The sequence below is a fragment of the Piliocolobus tephrosceles genome, chromosome 3, assembly GCF_002776525.5.
Source record: "Piliocolobus tephrosceles isolate RC106 chromosome 3, ASM277652v3, whole genome shotgun sequence".
Classification (NCBI taxonomy): Eukaryota; Metazoa; Chordata; class Mammalia; order Primates; family Cercopithecidae; genus Piliocolobus; species Piliocolobus tephrosceles.
This window is the reverse complement of record NC_045436.1, coordinates 49758978-49779736: the sequence shown is the minus strand read 5'-3', so window position 1 is coordinate 49779736 and position 20759 is coordinate 49758978. Positions and strand designations below refer to the sequence as shown.

Here is a 20759-nt window from a genome sequence, read left to right as displayed (position 1 = left end):
ATTCATCCATGTGGATGTGAATTCTTATTGCTTGTTCATTCTCACTGTTGGATAGTATTCCATTATATTCATATGAATATAATGGAATACTATAATTTATTTACCCATTCTACTAGTGATGTCACCTTTGGTGTTTCTAGTTTTTGTGTTTTGAATGTGACTGCTATCAACATTCCTGTACATGCCTTTGGTGAACATGTGCACATAGTTCTGATATGTGGACTTGCTGGCTCATGAAGAATGCGTGCTGAGAGAAGGGGTTTTGACGTGGACTGCTCAACATCAGCCTGCATGCTTTCCTTAGCGCTGTGGGGACTGAGCTCAAAGGGACAAGCAACCGCTTTTTAATGACCTAAGTGGATGCTTTGGGCATAGGAAGATGAGATCCTCAGGGGTTATACAAAAAAGGCTAATCTTATTCCCATGAAGCCACACTGCCTGTAAAATACGTCTCTACAAGTAAACTATTCAGCATTTGCTGCTTTGAGGAAACCATGTGGGATTCCACATATACCAGCAAGCAAGGAGGCCTGCATTTTAGTCTTTCTTCTTCCACTCACGGGGATGCTGCACTGCTAGTGTTGCTACCAATATACTGGGAAGGCTATTATCATTATCACGTTGTATGTGCAAAGGGAAAGAAAATAAGAGTGATGTAGAAAGAGCAGAGAAACAGGTTTTACTTCTAGGTCTGCCGTCAAGTAGCTTGCATGACCTTCGGGATGTTGTTTAACCTGCTCCCTGCAGCTGCTGAATATTCATTAAGTACCTTTCATCTGCAAGGGCTATAAAGAACATACAACAAGGTCCCTGTTCTTTAGAGTGTTCATTATAAAAATAACACACACCGATCACCTCTTAACGAATGTGTTTATTTCAATTTTTTCTCTTGTGTTTGTTCCTGGGCTGCTCTATAATTTTCTTTTCTTTTTCTCTTCTCTACAAGGCCAGCCAGTATTTTGGCAACCAAAGGAAAAAACAGCCTCTGACTTGTTGACCCCATCCCGTCCCTACCATAATGTTCTACAGAAAACTGTTGAAATTAATTGATTGTGTAGACCAATAATGTGTAGACAAGAAACCAGGCAAATCTTTTAGGCAGGAATAGAAGGGCATTACTGAGAGTAAGCTGAGCATTTAACAGCTTCTCCTCAGTCAAACTTCCCATATTATATAAGAATTTAATTGTCCTACTTGTGACTAGGAATGAGCCCCTGGCAGCCTGTGGGGGACTGAGGGTGTATCCTGGAGTCAGGAATCAGAAGTCCTAAGTTCCATCCTGGCTCTGTCTCTCTCTAGCTCTGTGATCTCATATAAATCACATAAGCTCAGCTTCCTCACATAACCTCAGTTCCTCATTTGTAAAATGATGGGACTTCATGATCTAGAATATTTCTAAGTTTTGTCTAACCTTTGTGAATGGATGAGAGGTGATGTGCTTTGCACTTTTTGAGAATACGGCATTAAATGTGAATTCATGCCTACTTTCAACCTGCTCTGCTCTGATTGCCAAGTCTACTGAGAATCATTTTAAAGTTTCCCAAAATAAGTAAGATCCCAAATCCTTCTGTTTTCCCTCACATGTCCTTTCAGGAAACCCAAAATCTGTTTCCAAAATCCAAAGTGTGAGGACACTTTCAATGCTGCAGCAGTTAAGATTGGTGTTGATCTGGCAATATTCACTCTCAAAACGAAAAACTGAGAGCTGGCCGGGTGCGGTGGCTCACACCTGTAACCCCAGCACTTTGGGAGGCCGAGGCAGGCAGATTACTTGAGCCCAGGAGTTCGAGACCAGCCTGGCCAACATGGTGAAACCCCATCTCTACTAAAAATACAAAAATTAGCCAGGCGTGATGGTGTTTGCCTGTGGTCCCAGCTACTCTGGAGGCTGAGGTGGGAAGATTGCTTGAGCTCGTGAGGCAGAGGTTGCAGTGAGCTGAGATCACGCCACTGCACTCCAGCCTGGGTGACAAGACCCTGTCTCAAAAAAAAAAAAAAAAAAAGTTGAACACTTACTCCTTGTAGACCTGCACTTGGACAACCTGCACTAAATCTGCATCCTCCTCAGGTACAGACAAGATGCTCCACTGACCTGGCGGGGCCATGTGGCTACAGCTCTCACATGACATTCCCTGACACCAGGGCCACGTGACAGGCCCCCACATACATGTGTGCAGCACACACAGCTTCCAAAACATTTTACACACATGATCTGATGTGATCCTTAGAGCAGATACGTGAGGAAGGCTGGGAAACTATTAAAACCTAATCTGGCAGATGAAGAGGGAAGTTCACTGTTTTTTCCAAAATCACATCACATGCAAAACAATGGGCAAATCCTGGCCCTGAGGAAAGTGATCCTCCCCTCATCCCTCATCATCTTTTAGTATACACAGTTGCTACGGAATGATCCGCAGGTCACAGCTTCCCATTTCCCTTGTTTTTCCCAAGAAGCCCCAGCTCTCTCCGTGCTCTGGATTCTGAGGGGTCTCCCCTGACCTCTCACCTCCTTGTTTGGGGGCATCGTCTTGACATGTCTCTTCTCACACTCTTCCCACGCCCTGTGCTCCCCAGGGTGGGGCTGGCCTCGCCGTGTGGGAACACCCCTGGGCTGCACAGCTGAGCTCTGCCTGCTTGCCCTGGGCCCTCTTTGTGTCTTTGGTCACAGCACACATATCAAAAGCCATCACTCAAAACATCAGGCACACCTGAGATTTCCTGGGATTGGCTGAGGAGAGGATTTACAGAGCCCAGCTGCCCTTGGCAGCTCCATTTATCACTGCCTGAGAGAGATTAGCATGGCTCCTTGTCGCACACCTTATGTAGGTGAGAGGGATAGAGGTTTGTTTGTACAATAGCTACCAGGCAGCTGACTGACCTTAGTAAAAAGGGAGATAATTACACAGCTGTTCAGGAACAAAAGCAAAGAAAAAAAAAAAGAACGTAAGTGAACTGTGCTCAGCAGTACAATTTTTCTCTTTGGGGGATGCCTGGTGTTACTTTGAACTGCTGTTCTTGGTTAGTAGGGACCTCAATGGGCCTGTGTCCTACACAGGATACGCGGTGGTGGATGCTTAGTAAATTTGCAAAATTCTGGCAGGGAACGGTGGCTCACGCCTGTAATCTTAGCTCTTTGGGAGGCTGAGATGGGAGGATCGCTTGAGGCCAGGAGTTCGAGATCAGCCTGGTCAACATAGTGAGACCCCCGTCTCTATTTCTTTAAGAAAAAATTTACAAAATTCTGACCCTATCAGGAACATTCTAGAAGGATAACTGTGAGGCAGACCTATGTTGGGCCTTCAGCTTTATATGACAACCTTATACCTCCTATAGGAAAGAGCCTGCTGTGCAAGATTCTCTGTGCAGACCCCCCACAGAAGCCACCTGGGGATCTCTTGTGGACAGCCTCAGGCCTTTCCCTAGGATAATGCTAAGTCAGGTATGGGCATCTCTAAAAACAAAATAAATGGATCAGTCTACAGGATCAGTCTGCAGGGAAGGCTTTCTCTCAAAGCTGAGGAATTGTAGGGCGAGGGTAGACAAAGATGCCTAAGGTAAAGCTGTACTTGTGTTAGGCTTTCCTTTAACTCACAGATTTCCTGAGCTGTTTTAAAAGCTGTGGGGAGTTTTCTTAAGTTTGCACCTGTCTGTGACCCAGAGTTCAGGTTTCCAGGTACTTCTGCAGGCCTTATTGTTCAGCTATTGTTCCCGATCCATTGTTCATGACCCATTCTATAGAATTCTCCTCAATCCCTCCTCCTGTCAATTTCCTCTAAGAAACAGAGTTCTCTGAATTATTATTTTTTCCTTCGCGCTAGAAATAATACGGCTTATGGAGCATGCGAGACAGTCCCTGCCATGTGCTGATTACACAGACCCCTGCACCAGAAATCAGAAGAAAAGAGTCAGGCTTGAATCAAAGAAATGTCTGTGACACACAGGCTTTCAAATTGATGGCTGGAGCCTGTCTTTTAAGAACAAATTAATTCATTATAGGAAAACCCCTAACTAATTGAAAGGTCTACATTCTTCAGGTTCTCCTGTGATCCTGGGAAATGCTAGACCGTGAGCATCTTGACAGAGGATGTGAACTGCGGCTTCCTCACAGGCAGCAGGCAGGTGCTGAATAAGTGCTTGCTGAAAGAATGAATCACGCCAAGGGGCATGTTACCTGTTCCGCCAAAATCTGCTGCTGCTGCTGCTGCTGCCTTTGCTCCCGCAGGAACTGTTGCTTCTGCTGTTCCATCAACTGGGCCCGCTGATCAATGAGCATCTGCTTCATGATGGCTGCTTGGGGCTGGCTGCCCAGGAAGCCAGGGCCTGCGGGACTGGCTCCTGAGACCATGCCACCTGAGCCTGGGGGCACGGAGGACTGCATGGGGCCTGTGGTTCGGGGAAGTCCAACTGGATGCTGCTCCTGGGAGGACAAGAGAGAGAGAGATGAAGGGATTCTCCATGGAGACTCACTGCCATTTGAAGGGAAGCCCCTGGAAAAAGGGAATGGGGTGGAAGTCCCAGCTTATGGACTGGAGGGGTTTTGAGTGGCACACATTGCATTTCCATAAAAGTAGCCTCAAACCCAACCTTACCTGAGTAGAATGAGAGAGGCTACAAGGGACAGTAAGAGAGCATGGCTCTGGGAAATCCAAGGCCAAGTGCAGTCTGTTTCGGATGGAACTGCCTATTGCATATGGACAGGATTTTCAACTAACATCCTGTGTTCCTCCAAGGATAAGGGAATAAGCCCTCAGGCTGAGCTCACCTAAAGTCTGGAACATGAGAGACATCCTGACCTCACTTGTTAATCCTTATTTCTTACTGTCTACTTGGCCAAAATGGACGTCTTCTTCACAAGTAGGAGGGACATTTGCAGAAAACTGCAGGAATTTGTTAATCAACAGATCTGATATTTGATGGAATTCTAACGAGTTGCAACATTTGAGAGCTATATACATGTCAAAAAGAAAAATCCTGCTGGCCAGAGTTGTTGATGGTGAGAACTGGGAATGTTTTACACTGACCAAAGCTATGTAATCTCCTAATATCTTTAAAAATAGAATTGAGTCGGCCAGGCGCCGTGGCTCGTGCCTGTAATCCCAGTACTTTGGGAGTCCCAGTACTTTGGGTGAATCGTGAGGTCAGTTCGAGACCAGCTTGGCCAAGATGGTGGAACCCTGTCTCTACTAAAAAAAAAAAAAAAAAATTAGCCGGGTGTGGTGGTGGTCACCTGTAATCCCAGCTACTTGGGAAGCTAAGGCAGAGAACTGCTTGAACCCGGGAGGTGGAGGTTGTAGTGAGCCGAGATCGCGCCACTGCACTTCAGCCTGGGCGACAGAATGAGAGTCTGTCTCAAAAAAAAAAAAAAATAAATAAATAAATAAATAAATAAATAAATAAAATAAATAAGAATTGAGTCTTCTATGTCTGCGATAATTTAAACATGGGGTGTTGGATTGGGTCTCTTGATTCTATAATTATATGTCAGCCAGTCGAATAATGGCAACTTTTAAGGACTGGTCCTTAGGGAAGAGGAGGTCAAGTGGTAAAGACCTAATTCCACACAGCCCAGGTGACTACATGGAGAATGTGCTCAGAGGCGAAGTTTATGCTCTGAGCTGGACAGTGTGGACTATCGGGGAAAACAGTGAATGGGAAGAATAGGTGTGTGGCCGAAAGATTCAATTTCTAGACACTTCCTTTCCTATTTTTTCTACCAAGTCTACCTAGCAGTAGCAAGTACTGTCTGAACATTCTGCAGAAATTCCTTCTACCTCATTAAAGTTTCAAGTAATTAATGTGAACATGGAGAAGTTGACACAGATTAAATGGGCACACATATAAGGACATTCACAGTCATTTTGTGAAGCACTATTATGAAACCTAAATAGTAAGAAGCAAATGTGAATAACTCTATCATTTAAAAATTTTTAAATACAAACTGGATTTTAATATTTTTCTTCTTTTTACTTTATTGCCTTTCCAATGCAGATACGTTAAACATGTTAGCAGTTTTTTCTCAAAGCAAATAGGTGAAGTTTCTCTCTGTCTCTCCTAGAGAGACAGTCCTGGATTTGACTCCCTACGGCTTGGGCTTGTGTTCCTCCCTTCCTCCCGTGGTGTGCTGTAGAGCCATGCAGGCTGCCCTCTCTACTATGACCGACCTCAACTGCATCTTCAGTTGCTCTTCTTCCCTCCAAACAAAACAAAAAAGCAAAACAAACAAAAACCAAACCAAAGCAAACCAAAACGCTACTCCTCTTACCTTAGAAACACTTGCCCAAGAAGCTCTGGTTTGTTCATGCAGTAGCCTAGGTCACACAATTAATGAATGGAAGACACAGAACTAGCAGAACTAGAATGCTATTTTTTTTTTTTAACAGAACGCTTGTCTTTACTTTTTAAAAAAATTTAACTTAAATTAAAAAAAAATTATTCCATAAGTTATCGGGGTACACACAGGTGGTATTTGGTTACATCAGTAAGCAGAATGGTAATTTTGATTCTCAATTCAGTACTCTTACTAGCTCAGGCCTCTCCCAGGCAGTGCCTTCATGGTGTTAAGTGTGCACCTAAGAACAGCTTGTAGACCTATATAGTGTGTCTCTCATAAGTGTACTGTGTTCTATTTTTTATGTGTAAATGCTGTAGCTGAAATTAATAAAACGTTTTGTCTTTGTGTATTTTCTCTATAAATACACAAAGACAGCTAGGAAATATTTTTGATGTTAACAAAAAGATCTTATACTAAAAAATGCCAGGAACCTTTGTGCTACCAAAAAGTTTACTTCAGGACTAACTCTTGCAGGGGCCTAGATATTTCAGGATCTTCCCTTTTCCCCCGAGTATTTGCTACCTGTTTTCTAAGCCCTTCCATCCCGTGAAATAAAGCTGTTTCTTGGCACCTTTAGGGACAAATGGCTGATTGGCTTTACACTTTAACAAATGAATTTACACTGACATATAAACAGTCAATCAGCAAAAATGCAGATCTGTAGTTTGTTTTTTCTGTCTCAGTATATTTGATACTTTCCAGTTTTGATAAGAAGGAGAGAGTTGGAAAGAAAATGAGGCCCAAGGGAAGATAAAGTTTTCTTCAGCTTGATTTTCTGAGAGGGTTGGTCTGGGATGACCCTGTTTATCTTTGTGCACTTTGAGATATGCTTGTCCTGTGTGACCAGCCCGCACAGCTGGGGAAGTGGTAAGGAGTGAAGAAGTGTTGCTTTCCCAGCCTCCTCTCCACTGGGAAAACAAAGAGAGAGGCAAATGGGGTGATGATGATACATCAAACTACTTTTTGCCCCTGTCTTCCTGGGCCAAAAAGAAATACTTCAAAAGCACAGTGTGAAAAAAAAACCCTCCCAAAGGGATAGTCATGTTATTACTTCCCAGGATTATGTATTTCCCCAAATAATTCCCTCCCAGACGTTTTGCCTTCAGGCTTCTCACTGAAGACCTACAGGCAGGAAGGGCTGTATGTATTATTTTATTATTATTTTTTAAGAGACAGGGTTTCACTCTGTTGCCTAGGCTAGGGTGCAGTGGTATGATCATAGCTCACTGCAACCTCCAACTCCTGGGCTCAAGCAATCTTCCTGCCTCAGCCTCCTGAGTAGGTGGGGGACTACAGGTGTACGCCACCATGCCCTGCTAATTTTTAAATTCTTCGTATATATAGATGGGGATTTTACTGTGTTGCCCAGGCTGGTCTTGAACTCCTGGCCTCAAACAATCCTCCTGCTTTGGCCTCCCAAAATGGGATTACAAGCATGAGCCACTGCTCCCAGCCACTACGTGCGTTCTTAAAGGACTGCCTTCCATATGAAACATCTTTAGTACTTTCCCAACAAGCTCTGCGGCATTTAACAGTGGATGAGAGACACCTACAGCCCCAGACTCTGAGGTGTATTGCAAAGTGTGAAGATGTACTCAGTGACTTGCCTTACACATTAAGCTGGCCAAGGCCACTAACTATTTCATAATACATGGCTTCTTTTAACCTCCAGTCTAAGAGGGCTTAATGAGAAATAGTCTGTCAGATTTCAGGATTTCAAGCCACTGCTCTTGTTTCTAAGAAGGACACACACTGTGTTGTGCAATTAGAGAAAACCAGGCTGAGCTTTCGTCATGCGAAATGTAATGCCTTGAAGCCAAATGATGCTGTATTTTTAGTTGTAATTACTGGCTTGTTCTCCAATCCACTCCTTGCCCAACGACCTCCCTTGCTTCTCCCAAGAATCTTAATACAGTTTCTTCCCCTCAAAAATCCAACTGGCTACATAGATCTTCATTACTCGCCTAACCCTCTCACTCTTCAGTAAAATAAAGGGAGGAGAAAGAAATCAAAACCAACAAGCCTATTTTACATATCTTCCCCTCCAGGGAAAAGATCTTAGCAATTTTCTAAAGGCTAGAGTGAGGTAGGAGGTGTCAAAAAGCACCCTTACCTCCCCCAAACAGGCAGTTTTTGACTTCAAAAAACAGTTGTGGTAAAAATATCTCCCAAGAACAGCCAGTTGTTTATTTATAAATCTGTGCGTTGGGAAGCTTTATTTTTCTGAAGTGTTTTCAAGAATATGCATAATGTTTGGGTGAGAGGGGCCAGCGTTGCTGGCGGCGAACCAAAGAGCAAAGACGGCCGGCGGCGAGGAGGCTGGGGTGACAGGGATCCAGTGGATAACGGGCTTCAGAACGCCCAAGGCTTCAGCCTTTTCCAGGCGTCCCTCGCCGGGGGAACGCGGAGCAGCTGCCGTTCTTACCGCGCCCCAGCAGATGGTGGTGTCAGCCCGGCCTCGCGCCCGGCCGCCGCTGCGCCCGCGCCCCTCCCCTCGCAGATGGCTTAATCAGGGCTCCCGCCCGCCCCTCCGCGGCCCCCGCCCCGCGCGTCTGGGCGAGCGCTGCGAACGTGGAGCCAGGCAGTCAAGTGTTACTGCGTACAGCAGGTAGCCTGGCAACTGAGAGCATAATACCGAGCAGATGGTGTTCGCACGGCGTGATGGACATCACACACGACAGCCTGAGACAATCCAGGAATTCCCTGGTGACTCTAGGCCCTCTTTACACAAAATGAGTTCTCTCTCCATTGCCGTGTATCTCTGGGGTTATCTCCCCCCCCCCCCCCTCCGACTGACACTGAACTGGTTTCTTATTACCGACTTTTCTTCCAGCCAGAGGAGAGGGAGAATTCAGGTGGGGGAGGGCGCGGGAAGGGGACGTGGAAGGAAACGGAAGGGCTGGGAGTGTGGTAGGGGGGCGGCGGCGACCTCAGAGGGGCGGAAGGGTAGCGGACACCAGACCCCAGGGCCGACAGCCCGGGAGGGACCGGGTTCCAGGACCCCAGCTGCACAAAGCCGGCGCGGGGAGGGGGCGGTAAGGAGCGAGCCTCGGGTCGGCCGGGCACTGCTGCCTCCGCTCAGAGTCCTTGCAATCACTTGGCCTACGAACAACCTAAATGAAATTTAGGGTTTTATTGAAAAAGTCCCCTGGGGCCTAATTTAGCCTCTCGACTCGAGCCTATATGCTTACAAGTCCTTAGGGGACTCCGGCTAAGAAGTCAGGAGTGGGGCCCGTCCGCCCCCGGCAGGACCGAGACTGCCTCTCGGCGCAGGCGGCCCTAACAAAGAAGCCCACGAGGCGGTCCCGGGCGCTGGCAGGGGCGGCGCGGCGGCGCTCGGGAGACCCGCGAGGGGCCCTGGAGGTCCTCGGCCAGCGCGCGCCGCTCGGGAGCCCGCGAGGCTGCGGTGTGCTGCGGCGGGCGCATTTCCCAGGCCCCGTCACATCGTGTGTGTTAGTGGCTGGGGAGGACACGAGGACAGAGATGAGGATTATTCGTGGCAGGAAAGAGTAAAAATAAATCAATGCATAAACAAAAAGGATGCCCCAGAAAACCTGTGCTTTTCACACACACACACACACACACACACACACACTCTGAATTGGGTCAAGTAAAAAAAATTTTTTTAAAAGGAAGGAATCTTTAGCCCAAGTGGGATTTCGACTAAATTTTATATATCAAAAGATAGCTACATCCAACCTCTCACCAGAATCCAGAGGCTTTCTCCTGCAAAGATGCTATTGAAAGTTTTATTAGTAAGTTTGAGAAGGCGAAAGTATGTATCGGAGGTGAAAGCTAACGTGACAATTGCTTGGCCAAAGAGTGCAGCAGTTTTATGTTATTGAGCGGCACAGGATGAATCGAACACCCATGATGGCTAGACAGAGGCGCCTGGCTGTGATTCCCAGAGGTTCAGGCAAGCCATCTGACCTCTCTCGGTCCCCACCCTCTGAAATGAAAACCATACTCGTAAGACTCCTGACAATGGAAATTTTGGAGGTGACATAGTTAATGAAGTGCCATAGAAAGGAAATAGCTACTACGAATACTCTAAAACCTCCCCATTCCAAGTATGGGCAATTTGGGAAAAATGAAGAACTAAATTAGGGGTTCTCATGTGGTTGCAGGATCAAATGCATTAGTCCCTACCTGGGAGCTTGTTAGAAATGCAAATTCCCAGGCTCCCCCCTACGCCTCCTGAGTTAGAACTTTTGGGGGTGTTTTAAAAAGCTCTCCAGGTGATTACGATGTCCCATAGAGAATCACTGGGGCAAATAATCCTGTGCCCTGATCAGGTTGCAAAGCTGCATTTTCAAAAGCAAGTCAAGGTGCTGAGTTGCTTAGGTTTCTGTTGCAAAGTTTCCTGCTTTGGAACAAAATTCTCAAAATTTTCAGAGGGTTGCTCAGGCCAGTGATGTTTGCAATGCAAACCCAAGAATTCCGAAAGGAGCCCATGGCCAAAAGAAGCCAATTCTTCCAGGAAGGACTGCTCCAGTTGCAACTGTGCTGTGGAGGCTGAGGAACACCCATGACTGAGGAAAGGTGAGTCCCCTATAATGCCCTTGCTAAGGAAGCATCAGACATCCCTAGACCTACAAGTCCCTGGTGTAATAAGGTGAACTATGGAAAGCTATGATTTGAGGAAAGTTCCCTCTGATTGAAAGAGTTCTTCAAATATGAAGAATGTAACACTTATGGGGCACCTACTCATTGCAAAACACTCTGCTAGGGGCTTTCTCCTGTATGTTTAACTCATTTTGTTGATTTTTTTTTTTTTTTAAAGCCTGAATTTCTGAGAGGTTAAGGAACTTGTCTGATGTCCCACAGCTGGTGGTGGCGTCTCTGGGATTCTGACTTTTCCACTGACCATAACATGCATCTGGTCTAAATTGAGCAGACCACCCAGGAGGATGTTGGAGTAAAAAGAAATGGAAAGGGGGTGGGGAGAGGAGTGGGCATAGAATAAAAAGGTAGAAACCCTTGGGATCAAAGGATGCAACTGAAAGGGCACCAAAATATGCATCATTTTTTTAATATGTTGCCTAGTACCCAAAATTGGGATGCCTCTGTGTTATCAACTTTGACATTTAAAGAAAGGGCATAAGATTAGATCATTCAACCATAAGTGGAAGGAAGAAACAAAATGAAATAAAACCTTAGAATTCCCTTTGAAGTTGATCAGGTGTCAAGGCAGAGATTTGGTTTTCTTTTACAAACTTTCTTTTTCCAGAACAATTTTTATTGTGGGTTTGGAGAGGTGTTTACAATAAATTCATAACAGAGCTCCAAAAGGGCCCACCCCATCTAAACTCCTCTGTCTCAGCAGATTATTGAAGAAGATTGGATTAAAAGGATTGTTTTGTGATGTGTGATGGTTGTGTCCCAAGATGAATGCCTTTAAGGCAGAGTTCATCAATTTAGGAGGCTTATCACTGAAACAGCAGTAACTTGAGGCCCAATGCAAAGGCTTCTAAATGGGTTCATCAAAGCTCTTTGTTCAGCTTCTAGAAAGGAACAGTGTACACTGGGGGAACCCCACAGGCCTGGGTAGAAACTCAGCTCCACCATGGGCCCAGTGACTGGCCTATATAACAAACAGCTTATGGTTGTTATTCTTACTGCCAAAACCTCCTGATCACGCAGGGCATCCTTCAGGGTGAGGGAAGTGCTGTGTTTCTGGTTCTAGCTTTAGCTTCTAAAATAATGGGGAACAAGACTTGTCATGGCACGGTGGCTCATGCCTGTAATCCCAGCACTTTGAGAGGCCGAGGCGGGCAGATCACCTGAGGTCAAGAGATCAAGACCAGCCTGGCCAACATGGCAAAACCCCATCTCTACTAAAATACAAAAATTAGCTGGGCTTGGTGGCATGCACCTGTAGTGCCAGCCACTCAGGAGGTTGAGGCAGGAGAATTGCTTGAACCCAGGAAGTGGCGGTTGTAGTGAGCTGCGATTGCACCACTGCACTCCAGCCTGGGCACAATACAGTGACACTCTGTCTCAAACAAACAAACAAAAAGGTCTTGGTCCCCATTATTTTAGGAGCTAACTGCTTAATTGATAGGGCAATTATTTAAAAATATACATTTTACTGATTCCTTCCTCTGCTTCCCAATTGCTGGGAATATTTGAAAAACAATGCAGAAAACTAAAACTATAGATATAAAAAAAAGTACAAAGTAAAAAAAAATGCAGAAAAGTATACAGACAGAAAAAAAGTATACAGAAAAAAGCTAACACTCATTTTTAACACTCAAAGGTAACCACTGTTAATATTTGATGTGTTTTTATATTTCCTCCTAGTTTTTTCCCATATGCAATAACATATTTTTATGCTTATAATCATGGTATATACACAATTAAACACACCCTACTGATTCTTAATTAACATGGGAGAGGTAGAAAGTTCTAACTTTCCAAATGCTTTCAAGTGATAATTTCCTGGCAGGATGATATCCTTATGGCATCCTTCCTGGCAAGGCTTTTAGCTCCTTTGGGACTAAGACTATGAGTCTCCCCAGTATCCAGCACAGAGCTAGGGCCACAGCTGCAACAAAATACAGATTTACTGAACTCATCTGACTAATTGGCTGGGATGAATTCTAGTCTAAACCAGTATGAGGTATAACTGGAAAGGACAAAATGATGGCCCTATAAGGGACTGCTTCTCCAAGCTCCTGAGCTGACCCTCTGCTGAATGTTAAAGAAAGGGTTAAAGTTGGCAGTCCAGTGCAAAATGTGAGGATGCCACCAGCCACAGGAAGGTCAGCCTTTCAAGGCCATTTTTTGGGGGGATAAAAGCAACAAAAATACCATTTGTCCTTATCAGTGCTTTGAACATAGTTACCATAGGTCCCACCAATGGAAACACAACTTGGAGAGTTATGCTTTTCGTCTGCCTTTGATGTAAATTGTAAGAGTCCTTTTGATCCCTTTCTTGTGATTAATTCCACCACCAAAGCAATTCTAAATTGGTTAAAAGTTAATTAGCATACAACAATAGAAGCTTGATTAAATAAATTATGGTATATCCATACCATGAATACTAGGCAGCCAATAAAAATCATGCCTCCTTAGACTATCTAATCACATAGAAAAAAGCTTACCATATATAGTTAAGAAAGGCAGGGAAGGAAAGTAGTTTCTTTTTTTTTTTCTTTATGTCCTCAGATGTTTAAAAAAAAAAAAAAAGCAGTTTCTAAAACACTAGCCACTGGATAGTCTTGTTAGACAAGAATTGTAAGAGATTTTTATTTTTATGCTTTTTCAAATTTTCTGTTATGAATATATATTACTTTTAGTATTATTTTTAAAAGCTTGTTAAGAATAATGCTAAACCGATATGGAATGAAATGTAGAGTGAGTTCAAGAGGGGCCCAGGTTATGTCTGGGACCTGGACTATTTCTCCCTGAGCCCACCTTATGCTCTAGAAGGTGTAACAGACATGCTTAAGTGGCAGGACCCCTTTCAAAACCTGTACATGGCTTCAACAGCTGGGCTTCGATACAGGTTCAACAACTAGGTCGGCTTTCCATTGCTTCCACAAAGAGCTCCTAAGTGCCAGAGGAAGGGTACTCACCATCTTCCAAGAATTCTTTGGTCTACCTGGACAAGCCTGCTCTCTGTGGCACCACCCAGCTCTCTGTGGCTTTTCTCTGTCTTAGGCTTGAAGCCACAGTGCATGGCCAGAACCAGCCAGACCTTTGGAGTTCAAGAACTCGAGAGGTGGGTGAAAACCGCCATTGCCTCCACAGACTGTCTTCTCCGTGGAGCTGTAAGAAAACCTGAGTCACCAGGGCTGGGAAACCTGCACCACTGAGATGAGCACAGCCTCTGCGCCGGCATGCAAGTGGCCGCTGTCAGGACACATGGACTGAAAGTGGTTTGTCAGCTGCTCCATTAGGTTTTTTTTACCCATATGTTTGCTACCTTTCTTTCCTTGATTTAAAAATAGGGAGGGAAGCAGTATCAGCTGTCTTCAGCTGCTAGGGAGATTTTTTCTTTTCCCCTCCTGAGCTACTGTTTCCCCCAACCCGAGCCTTTCTCTCCTATTGTACCCACCCTTTCTGATGAAGTCATCAAAGCAAAGATTGCATAACTGATGCACAGGCCTATCTTGTGTTATACTGGGAGCCAGGCCAATGTTTCCATTAATAGACAAGAGCACCACCACGCTGCCAAATGGAGCTCTCTGCTGCAACCACTACAAGATAGGAAGAAGGGAAGGGAAGCTGAGTGCTCGGGGCATGCTGTGGAGGGAAGGCGAGGGCACTTCTGCCCTCATCTCCAGAACCTCCACAGCCTTGGGGGGGCGGGGCGCCGAGAGAGATCAGTGCTGACTGCCTGAGAAGAGCCCTTCCACAAGCAGCCTTTCTGGTGTCCCCATATTCTTCCTTCCTTCCAGAGGCTGTGAGAGGGAGGGCCCATGTCAGCCTGCTCTGCCGGTTTCCCGACTGCTGAACTTGTCTGTGGGAAGCCGGGTTTGACCATGTGATGCTGAGGCTCTGAGAGGAGGGCTACCCTTTTCCCCACCCTTGGCCCCCATTCCTATGAGTAGAAGCCTGCCCAGCTGCGGTGGTGGGGTTTGAGAAGGCTAGGACTTAGAGCAGGGAAAAACACGAGGAAGCAGAAAGAAAAACAGAAACACTTAGAATTCTGGGATTGGTACTTCTCCTTATGTAAAGATTGTGGCTGACGACCAGCTTCTTAGAGGAAGCAAGTGTAGGAGAAGGGCTCGTATCTGGTCTGTGAGGGCCTATGGGGGATCAGGGCATGAGACCACCTGACCCTGGGCTTTGCATCCACCAGAACCTTGAGTTTAGATTTTTAGACATATTCTTCGAACTAGATTTTACATATACAGTCACTGAGAAATCCTGAGAGGATTGAAAAATAGCATCTATTTTATAGCTTTAAATTGTGCCCTGAGCTGAGTGTGTTGGCTCACACCTGTAATCCCAACAGTTTCGGAGGCTGAGGTGGGAAGATTGCTTGAGTTCAGTTCAGGACCAGCCTGGGCAACAGCAAGACCTCATCTCTACTAAAAACAAAAAAATAGCTGGGCATGGTGGTGTGCACCTGTAGTCCCAGCTACTCAGGAGGCTGAGGTGGGAGGGATTGCTTGAGCCTGGGAGGTTGAGGCTGCAGTGAGCTGTGATTGTGCCACTGTACTCCAGCCTGGGTGACAGAGTGAGACCCTGTCTCAAAAAAATTGTGCCCTGTTATTAGATCAGGCTGCTCTAAGTCCATTATCAATGAACATTTTTATACATCCTGCATTTATCCTGTGCACAGTATAATTGCCCCATGCTTTATTTTTAAAAATAAAAGCATTGCATTTTAAAAAAGCCCTATTGTCATTTTTTCATTTTGTAAATATACCTGGGCACTCCAAAAAATAGAAATGGCTCAGGTATTTTCTTACCCTTGAGAAGATTTGGAGACACACAGACATAAAAATAAGTTTTAGAAAGAATATAGCACTCAAAGAGGTCTAACACAGCCCTTGACTCCACACCACACATACACATGGTAACCGGGATAAAGGAATCTGGAAACAATGAGAAATCATCCTCTCTACAGATCTTAAACTTTTCACTCTCTTTAATCAGAACTCTTCTTGGGAAGCATGATTCAGCAGTGCTTGGCTTATAGTAGGCTCTCATAAAGGTTTGCTCTCAGTATCGTCCCTATTAATAATGAGAAAATTAGAAACTTTTAGGTGGGGCCTATATTTTCAGCTCAGATTTTTTTGGTTCTTAATGGTCACATCTGTTCCTCAGCCAGATGAGGGAAAACATCCCTGTTTACAGATGACCAGTTTTACTTAGGATAAAAGTTAAGTTGGTAGCTAAATACGAAACGAGACTCTAGAATAAACATTCTTTATACATCCTGTGTTTATCCTGTGCACAGTATAATTGCCCTTGGGAAGGTGATGGGAAACTTAGTGAAGAATAAATTCGCCTTTTTGACTATAGCAATAGAGGCCTTCTAAGATGGGGGTTATGCACCAAATATTTTTTGCCACTTATCCCTTCTAAAAGCATAAGTGCTTTCTGGGGTAATTTCTCCTCTTGCTAGCTGACTTCATACCCACCTTCGCTCTGCTTCCCAGATCCAGGCGGGCTGCTTTACAGCATGACCATGATTCATACATACACATCTCCACCTAAAGTTACATGCCTCCTTTAAGAGCTGCTGCAACCACTACCACTTCTCTCCAAGGTGACTGCTTGTAGGAGGATAACATCAGAACAGGAGGGGCAGGGTGATTAATGCTGGAGTAGGACAGGGAGATCTGACCTGCTGTTCAGGAGACTTGTCAACCTGAGAAAGCTTCCTGGACACTAGGGATCCTGTTTCTGGTCTTCCTTCCCTTTGGACCATTTCTCTAATAGACACAGTTTCTTGTTCTTTGGCCCAACTAATTACTTTCCCCTTTGTGTTTCTGTTTCCCTTCATCCTCTCCCCCATTTTAAGAATACACAATTTCTCAATCGGCAATTATTAAACCCTTCTCAAGTCAACCAAACCTTTTCTGGAAGCTGACACTAAATATACACGGCTGTAAACTTGCTGAGGAGTGGAGGAGGGGTGAGTGGGGATGACAAACCTAGAAACTGAACTTGAAATCTTTTTCGGATCCCAAGGATACCACACAGGGGAAAAGCCAGCCAAAGTGAGATTCCCTTCTTTATTTTCCTTAGGTTCTCAGGGGATAATTTATACTGAAGGTTACTTTCTATAGAAGGCCTTGAGAACACTACCTCTTAATCATATTTAGAAGCATATAAAAAAGGTTGACAAGGCCAATCTTGATTCCTTTTTTCTTTGATGTAGTCACAGAGAATTTTGAAGGAAAGTTGGGGTCTCTAAGTCCCCATTAATAAATAAACCTAAGTCCTCAAGGAGTGAACATTCACGTACAGGGTGCTGAGAGCTCACATGTGGAGCTCTCAGCATGGCCATACAGTCCTGCCACAGTCATTGTCACTGAGAGAGTTGTCACTGCTGTAGTAGGGACCCAGTCACCCTTAGTACCTCTCCGAGGTTTCTTGGGGACACAGCCCAAATATATCCTGCAGTCAGATGCACAAACACCCTGGGTAGGAACCTAGAGAGGTCTGGAATACTCTGATTCACCTCTGCTAAGAGACTTAGATAAGGCAGGCTGACTAGGTCAGTCAAATTGATTGCCCAGGTGGCTGACCTAATAGAGGTTCAGGGATCTGGTTTGAGAACATGGAGCCTCAGACCCTTCCCTTCAAGCTGTGCAGCACTGCATATCCTTAGTGGCATTTTCAGTTTCAGCTTCTAGATCTTAAGAGTTGATTTTTCTTAAAGAACACTCACAGCTAAGACAAACAAACAAAACAAATAAGCAAACAACCGACTTGCTTAATATGATATACCACCCCCCAGGAGTATGGGTTGTGGTTATAGCTTTGCTTGGGATTTTATGTGGAGTAAGTCACTTCATGGCTAAAATGCAAATATTGCTCAGAAAACAAGTATACCTCCCCCTGAAGTCTGAGCACTAGAACACGATGTGTGGCATGTATATTTTGCTATTAAAGTTTTCTTTCAATTCAAATACACATCCCACTTTTTGAAAAACTTTTATTGCTCAAGGAGTCTGCACAGGCCCAGTACCCTAGCTCAATGGCAGGGGCTATGGTGGGGCTCTTAGACTCTCGGTGCAGTGCAGCCATGGCCTCTGTCCTGGAGGGAGACTGAAATTCGAGTGCAGAGACAAGGTATACTTCATGGAAGAGCTCAAGGATGACACCAGCTGGTCAAGAGGCAAGCTGTGTGGCAAGTGTTCTGTTTCCAGTTGATTTCCATAGAGCCAGGCCGAGCAGACCCGGGATGAGCAGAGCGGTGGCATGGCATAGAAAGAGGCCCAAATGTGGATACAAGACACATGAGTTCTAGGCAGTGTTTGACCTGGGGCAAGTCACTGAACATTTCTAAGCTCCAGTATTCTCCTTTATGAAATGAGGAAGCCAGCCCAGGTAATCTCCAAGGCTTCTACTCGCCCTAACATTTCTCTGGTTCTACTTGGAAAGAGCTTCATGGATAAGCAGGGACTTGACTGGGAGCCTTGATGGAAGTGTAGATGTGGATTTGAGTGAGAAGAGAAGGAAGGAAGGAGAGCGGCCACCTGCAAGGAGGGAGGTGGCCACCCAAAGTCGGGGTGTTTGCTAGGATGTGTAAGAAGAAAGCTTTGCAGGGTGGGACTGGCCATGGACAGGTCTGCATACAGGCAGAGCCAGCCGACTCGACCACCGGCCATCAGGAGCCACAGCAGGTTCTTAAAGGGAATAAATGCTAAACGCATTACTTTAAGGAGATTAAGCTGGTGTCAGGTAAGGCAGAGATTAGAATGGGGCTGGATCAGAAGAAAAGTGGGCAGGAAGGGTTGGGAGGCAGCCATGGGGGTAATCCCATCAGGAGGGGAGGGGGAGCTGGCTGAGATTTGGCACATGACTGTGGGAACGAAAAAAGCCAAATGCACCTGCCAGGCATATTCCTGCAAGAATAAGAATTCTCATGTGCAAATATCTGGGGTCACTCTCCGGTCTGGGGTCCCAACTCCTCCTACTCACTTCTCATCTCTGTTATTGCGCTCTGCCCAGCCCACGTGGCTGCCAGAAACCTGGCAGAGATACAGGATCCCCGCTTTAAAATCAGGTCAAAATAATGCTAGTTTTTCTGGTCTTCCCTATTATAAAAAAACTAAATTTATTTAAATGTGAATTTAGTATACAGGATTTTAAACATACCACCTGGTTTTTGACGGGGAGTAGAACAGTAGGTATACAACTGTGAATATTTTCAAAGCCCTAACAGTACATCCTGGGGATGAAGGAAAGATGGCAGGCAGTAACAGGAAATGTGACCAAAACAACTTGGAGAAGAAGAAACCTTTTAGTTTCTGTGCTTCCTTAACTTGTTTCTCTAACTTTCTCTCCTGCTACTAAATGTTTCATTCAGTCAACTTTTTTCAAGAAGGCCTGACAAGTAATAACGAAAGTTCTATGGTGGCCCAATTAAAGACCTTTCATGACAAATAGACTTCATAACAAATGTGATAACTAAATATTTCCTAAGCATAAGCTCTCAGTTGGATTTTCATTTTAAAAAGTCAGAAAATCACTCTTGGTCTTATTGCTAAATCTTGTTTGCAACAGAAATGGTATGTTATATTTTTATAAGATAATTAACATTGCATGTATTCTACCAACCTTTTAAATCTGAACTAGAGATGGTAATAAGAATCATTTCTAACAAAGTAATTCATCAGTACACAACCAGTTGGACCGCTGGAAATTTATGATTGAAGTTAAGAATACCTTGGTGGTTTCAGGTAAAAATATGTTTTATATCACCAACTGGGAGACTGTCTTCTCTGAAAAAACGAAAAATCTTTCCTTTGAAAATTTTCCTACCCCTTATCGAGACAACAGAGGAGAAGCAGATACCCTGGTTCACAACACTCTGAAACTACCACTGGGCTCTGGAAAATGGATTGCTTCACCTATTTGTTCTGTCTTCTAATCCCAGGGAGGGGCTGCAAATCTTCCCATCTGTCTCTCTCGCTCTGCGGGCCCCTCGTTGCCATGGTCTTTCCCACAGTATCTAAAGGAACAAGATTCCGCAGACGTTTGACACTGGACCTCCGCAGGCAGCCAATTTGTTTTCCTTTCACCTCCCCCCTTCTCCTCCTCTCTCCCTTTCTAATATAGCATATTCTTTCTGTGCACCCACCAAAAGTAATGTGTCAAACTATGATTATGTTTTCTTTTATTAAACAAGTTGAAGAGAGACCGATTGCTTTCCTTCCTTTGATCAAGTAAAGGTAATAAAAAGCCTAGGGAGAGTCGGCGGGGGAGGGGGTTGCTGGCATCTGCTGTCCTGGTCTAGGCCAGCTTTTGTCGGGGGTTCATCTTAAGAAATTGTGGGCCACCGGCCGTGGCTTTCCTTCATAGCCCAAGGCTTGCAGCAATTGCTTCTCACTGTTCCTGTGTTTGGAACCAACTGAGTCTGTGCAGCTCTTAGTGGTTTCGTCTTGTGCTCTGGGAAAAGCAAAGGGGTTGAGGATGGAGGGAAGCCCTGTCCTCAGAACGTGCAGGGAAGTCAATCCTTAAATGATGGTTTCTGTAGGGTGGAAATACCAATCTATTTGAACCCTTAAAGCTCATACCAAATCCACACTCTCTGCATCACTGAGGAAGGAAATGTAACTTGAGAGTTTGTGGCACTAGTGGGAGGAGGGAGAAGAGTGCAGAGCACAGGCAACTTTCCCTCACCTTTTAGATAGAAACCTTTCCTTCAAGCATCTACATCTCTTTAGTTAGAGAATGAATTCTGTGGGCAAGAACTTTAAAAAAATCTTCCTTGCAGGTCAGGCGTGGTGGCTCA

At 44.9% G+C, this 20759-nt stretch overlaps 2 protein-coding genes across 3 annotated transcripts in view; one reads left to right on the top strand and one right to left on the bottom strand.

The window, feature by feature from the left end:
- MGST2 (microsomal glutathione S-transferase 2) overlaps positions 1–14539 on the top strand; it is a 66810-nt gene extending 52271 nt beyond the window's left edge. For both annotated transcript variants that reach the window (XM_023225972.3, XM_023225970.3), the window contains one exon: positions 13997–14539. The gene's annotated coding sequence lies outside the window, so the exon portion shown is untranslated. The remainder of the gene's footprint in view (positions 1–13996) is intronic.
- The window catches only part of MAML3 (mastermind like transcriptional coactivator 3), a 437625-nt gene that overhangs the window by 9988 nt on the left and 406878 nt on the right, over positions 1–20759 (bottom strand). The window contains exon 3 of the mRNA XM_023225968.2: positions 4172–4417. Coding sequence (XP_023081736.2) covers positions 4172–4417 — 246 coding nt within the window. The remainder of the gene's footprint in view (positions 1–4171; positions 4418–20759) is intronic.